General features: G+C 62.4%; 1 protein-coding gene across 1 annotated transcript in view; it reads right to left on the reverse strand.

The window, feature by feature from the left end:
- Nucleotides 1-1,788: 1,788 nt before the first annotated feature.
- LOC125042157 (translation initiation factor IF-2-like) overlaps nucleotides 1,789-5,000 on the reverse strand; it is a 7,259-nt gene continuing 4,047 nt past the window's right edge. Inside the window, exons 2-3 of the mRNA XM_047637624.1 lie at nucleotides 2,480-3,272; nucleotides 1,789-1,958 (exon numbers count right to left, since the gene is read on the reverse strand). Of these exons, the coding sequence (XP_047493580.1) occupies nucleotides 1,789-1,958; nucleotides 2,480-3,272 (963 nt within the window). The remainder of the gene's footprint in view (nucleotides 1,959-2,479; nucleotides 3,273-5,000) is intronic.

Genomic DNA, 5,000 nt, shown 5'->3' on the forward strand with positions numbered 1-5,000 from the left:
ATACTACATATATATAAATATATTATATATATCTAAAATATAATGTATATATATATTCGATGATATTACATAAATATATATATATAATATATATATATATATAGATTTAATATTATATATATATCTATATATGCACACAACATGTTGTGTGTGTGTGTTGTTTTTTAAAATTTAAATTAATACGTACAAAAATTTATGGTAAACAGTTGCATATATCAGATTTGATCACAGAAAAAACGCAGTAATAGTCACACGCAATAATATATGCTCGTTAAATCCCACGGACGAACGGCATAAAAGCAAACAACACACATAAACACACAGATATGTCCTTTAAAGAGGGCTCATTTACAGGGAATTCATGTTAGAAATCGCCAGTAAGAGCGCCTTTTCATAGCCACCGAGTCATACGCCAGTCACAGTGAACGAGAAGCTGACGGCGCCTCTGGGGAAGCATTGCGCCTGGACATGGGCATAGTGGACCCGCGCGGTTATAACGGGCAGCCTTGCAGTCTCTTTCTCTTGTCTTTCCCTCTTCCATCCTGTCCACCCTTTCCTCTCTCTCTCTCTCTCTCTCTCTCTCTCTCTCTCTCTCCTCTCTCTCTCTCTCTCTCTCTCTCTCTCTCTCTCTCTCTCTCTCTCTCTCTTGCTCTCTCTCTCTCTTCTCTCTCCTCTCTCTCTCTCTCTCTCTCTATCCTTTCTTCCTTTCCTCCTGCTCCCCCCCCCCCTCCTTACTTCCCTCCCAACCCCAAGTCCCTTTTCGGCAAGATCCGCCCATCGCCCTGAGCTGCCGCGTGAGCGCCGCCCTGGCCGAGGGGCCTGCGAATTCAGGGGAGAAGGATCTAAGAGAGAGGGCACCGCCTCTCTCTCGGGCGCCCTTCCCTCGGGTCGCCTCGCCCGTCGGTCACCTTCCCTCGGTCGCCTCGCCCTCTGGTCGCCTCGCCCTCGGGTCGCCTCTTCCCCGGTCGCCTCTTCCAATCGGGTCGCCTCTCCCTCGGGTCGCCTCTCCCTCGGGTTCGCCTCTCCCGCGGGTCGCCTGGCCCTCGGGTCGCCTCGCCCTCGGTCGCCGCGCCCTGGTCTCCTCTCCCTCGGGCTCCTCTCCTCGGTCGCCACGCCCTCCGGTCGCCTCGCCCTCGGGCGCCCGCCCTCGGTTCGCCTCGCCCTCAGGGTCGCCTCGCCATCAGGGTCTCCTCTCCCTCGGGTCCGCCTCGCCTCGGGTCGCTCTCCCTCGGTCGCCTCGCCCTCGGGTCCGCCTCTCCCTCGGGCGCTCGCCCTCAGGGTCTCCTCTCCTCGGGGCCCTCGCCTCGGGTCGCCTCGCCCTCGGGTCTCCTCTCCCTCGGGTCCCTGCGAATACCAGGAGGAAGATCTGAGGGAGAGGCCACCTCCTCATCCCACGGGTCGCCTCTCCCTCGGTCGCCGGCTGGCCCTCGGTCGCCTCGCCCTCGGGTCGCCTCCGCACTCGGGTACTCCTCTCCCTCGGTCCTCCTCTACCTCGGGTCGCCTCGCCCTCGTGTCCGCCTCGCCCTCAGGGTCGCCCTCGCCCTCGGGTCGCCTCGCCCCGGGTCGCCTCGCCCTCGTGTCTCCTCTCCCTCGTCGCCTCGCCGCTCGGGTCGCCTCTCCCTCGGGTCGCCTCGCCGCTCTGGTCGCCTCTCCCTCGGGTCGCCTCGCCCTCGGGTCTCCTCTCCACTCGGGTCGCCTCGCCCTCGGGTCGCCTCGCCTCGGGTCTCCTCTCCCTCGGGCGCCTGCAATTCCAGGGGAGGAAGGATCGAGGGAGAGGCCACCCCTCAATCACCTCGGGTCGCCTCGCCCTCGGTCTCCATCGCCCTCGTCGACCTCGCCCTCGGGCGACTCGCCCTCGGGTCGCCTCGCGCCTCGGTCGCCTCGCCCTCGGGTCTCCTCTCCCTTAGGGTTCCTATCCCTCGGGTCCGCCTCGCCCTCGTCGCCTCGCCCGGGGTCGCCTCGCCCTCGGGTCGCCTCGCCTCGGGTCTCCTCTCCCTCGGGTCGCCTCGCCCTCGGTCGCTCTCCTCGGGTCGCCTCGCCCTCGGGTCGCCTCTCCCTCGGTGTACGCCTCGCCCTCGGGGTCTCATCTCCCTCGGGTCGCCTGCCTCGGGTCGCTCGCCCTCGGGTCTCCTCTCCCTCGGGTCGCCTGCGAATCCAGGGGAGGGATGGATTGAGGGACGAGGCCACCTCCTCTCCCTCGGGTCCGCCTCGCCCTCGGGTCGCTCGCCCTAGGGTCGCCTGCCTCGGGTCGCCTCGCCTCGGGTCGCTTCCGCTCGGGTCGCCTCGCCCTCGGGTCGCCTGCCTCGGGTCGCCTCGCCCTCGGGTCTCCTCTCCCTCGGGTCGCCTGCGAAATCACAGGGGAGGAAGGTTTCTGAGGGAGAGGCCACCTCCTCTCCCTCGGGTCGCCTCGGCCCTCGGGTCGCCTCGCCCTCGGGTCGCCTCGCCCTCGGGTCGCCTTCCGCCTCGGGTCGCCTCGCACCCTCGGGGTCGCCTCGCCCTCGGGTCGCCTCGCCCTTCGGGTCGCCTCGGTTCGCCCAATCGGGGTCGCCCGCCCTCGGGGTCGCCTCGCCCTCGGGTCGCCTCGCCCTCGGGTCGCCTCCCCTCGGGTCGGCCTCGCCTCGGGTCGCCTCGGCCCTCGGGTCGCCCTCCGCCCTCAGGTCGCCTTCGCCCCGGGTCGCCTCGCCCTCGGTTCGCCTCGCCTCGGGTCGCCTCGACCTCGGGTCGGCATCGCCGCAGGGTCTCCTCTTCCCTCGGTCGCCTCGCCCTCGGGTCGCCTCTCCTCGGGTCGCCAGTCGCCCTCGGATTCGGCCGTTGCCCTCGGGTCGCCTCGCCCGCGGGTCTCCTCTCACTCGGGTTCGCCTTCGCCCTCGGGTCTCCTCTCCCTCGGCGCCATCCCATCGGTTCGCCTCTCCCTCGGTCGCCTTCGCCCTCGTTCGCCTCGCCCTCGACGCCTCGCCTCGGGTCGCCCGCCCTCGGGTCTCCTCTCCCTCGGTGTCGCCTGCGAATCCAGGGGAGGAAGGATCTGAGGAGAGGCCACATCCTCTCCTCCCTCGGGACGCCTCGCCTCGGGTCGCCTGCCCTCTGGGTCGCCTCGCCCTTCGGGTCGCCTCTCCCTCGGGTCGGCCCGCCTCGCCCTCGGGGTTAGCGCCTCGCCCTTCGGGTCGCCTCGCCCTCAGGGTCGCCTCCCCTCGGGGTCGCCTCGCCCTCGGGTCGCCTCGCCCTCGGTCGCCTCGCCCTCGTGTCGCCTCGCCCTCAGGGTCGCCTCGCCCACTCTGGAGAGGCGACCCGAGAGCGAGAGTTCAAAAGGGGAGAGAGGAAAGGAAAATAAATCAGGTTTGGAAAAGGAAGGGAGGTGAGGGGGAGGGGGGGTGGGGCCAAAAGTAATTCCCCGAGCTCGCCCTCCATTACGCGGAAGACAAAAAACGAGGCCCTCGGGCGGCCTTCGCCACTCGGCGGGCCTGAGGGCGGCGCAGACAAAGATGGGAACCTGCTGGGCGGACGACTTGTGCCTCTCACAACAGGTCCTGCGGCGGGAGGCGGCTCCTGCTCCTCCTCCTCCGTCCTCCTCCTCCTCCTCCTACCTCGGCGTCTTCCCCTTCTCCTCCTCCTCCTCTCCTCTCCTCCTCCTCCTCCACCCGTCGTCTTTCTTCTCCTCTTCCTCTTCCACTTCTACCTTCTCCTCCTCTTCTTCCTCCTCCTTCTCCTCCTCTTCACCTTCTCCTCCTCCTCTTACTCTTTCCACTGCCGCCTCACCTCCACTTCCTCTTCCCTTCCTCTCACCATCCTCTTCCCTTCCTTCTCCTCCTCATCTTCCTCTTCCTCTTCCTCCTCCTATTTCCTCTTCCACCTCCTCTTCCTCTTCCTCCTCCTCTTTTCCTAATTCCTCCTCTTCTTCCTCCTCCTCCTCCTCCTCTCCTCTTTCCTCCTCCTCTTCCATCTCCTCCTCCTCTTTTGCCTCTTCCTCTCCTCTTCATCTCCTCTCCTCTTCCTCCTCCTCCTTCCTCTTCTTCCTCCTCCTCCTCCTCCTCTTCCTGCCTCCTCTTCCATCCCTCCTCCGCTTCCTCTTCCTCCTCTTCTCTTCAATCTCCTCTCCTCTTCCTCCTCCTCCTCCTCTTCTTCCCCTCTCTCCCTCCTCTTACTCATACTCCGTCCTCTCCCTCATCCTCTTCCTCATCCTTCCTCCTCTTTTCCACCTCACCATCGCTCATCCTCCTCATCCTCTCACCTCCTCCTCCTCCTTTTCCTCGTCGTCGTCGGCTTCCTTCCCTCTTCCTCTTCCTCTTCTTCTTCTCCTCCTCCTCCTCGTCGTCGTCTTCCTTCTCCTCTCCTCCTTCCACTTCATCCTTCTCCACCTCCTCCTCCTTCTCCTCCTCCTTCCCTTCTCCTCTTCTTCCTCTTCCTCTACTCTCCCACCTCTTCCTCCTCCTCTTCTTCTCCTCCTCCTCTTTCCTCTTCCGCTTCTCCTCCTCTTCCTCTTCCTCTCTTCTCCTCCTCACTCCTCCCCTCCTTCCTCTCTTGCATCTCCATCCCTCTTCTCTTCCTCCTCTTACTTATCATCTCCTCATCCGCTTCCACCTCTTCTCCTCTTGCCTCCTCCTCCTCCTCCGTCTTACTCCTCCTCTTACCCTCTCCGCTCATCGCTCTTCCTCTATCTCAATCCTTCCTCCATCTTCCACCTCCCACATCCTCATCCTCCACATCCTCAAACCCTTCCTCCTTCCTCCTTTTCCTCTTCCTCCTACTTCCTTCTTCGTCTCCTCACCTTCTCCTCCTCATCTTACTTTCTCCTCCTCCTCTTCCTCTCTTCCTCCTTTCATCTTCTTCCTCCTCCTCCTCCTCCTCTCCTCCTCTTCCTTCCCCTCCTCTTCCTCCTCCTTTTTCTTCTTCCGTCCCCTCCTGTTTTCCTCCTCCTTTTGCTTTCTTCTTTAATTTTCTTTGATCCTCCTACACTGTTTCTCTTCGACGTTCCCTTCTGGCTTTTTTCTACTCCTCAACTTCGT

This window comes from Penaeus chinensis, chromosome 31 (assembly GCF_019202785.1).
Source record: "Penaeus chinensis breed Huanghai No. 1 chromosome 31, ASM1920278v2, whole genome shotgun sequence".
NCBI classification, from domain to species: domain Eukaryota; kingdom Metazoa; phylum Arthropoda; class Malacostraca; order Decapoda; family Penaeidae; genus Penaeus; species Penaeus chinensis.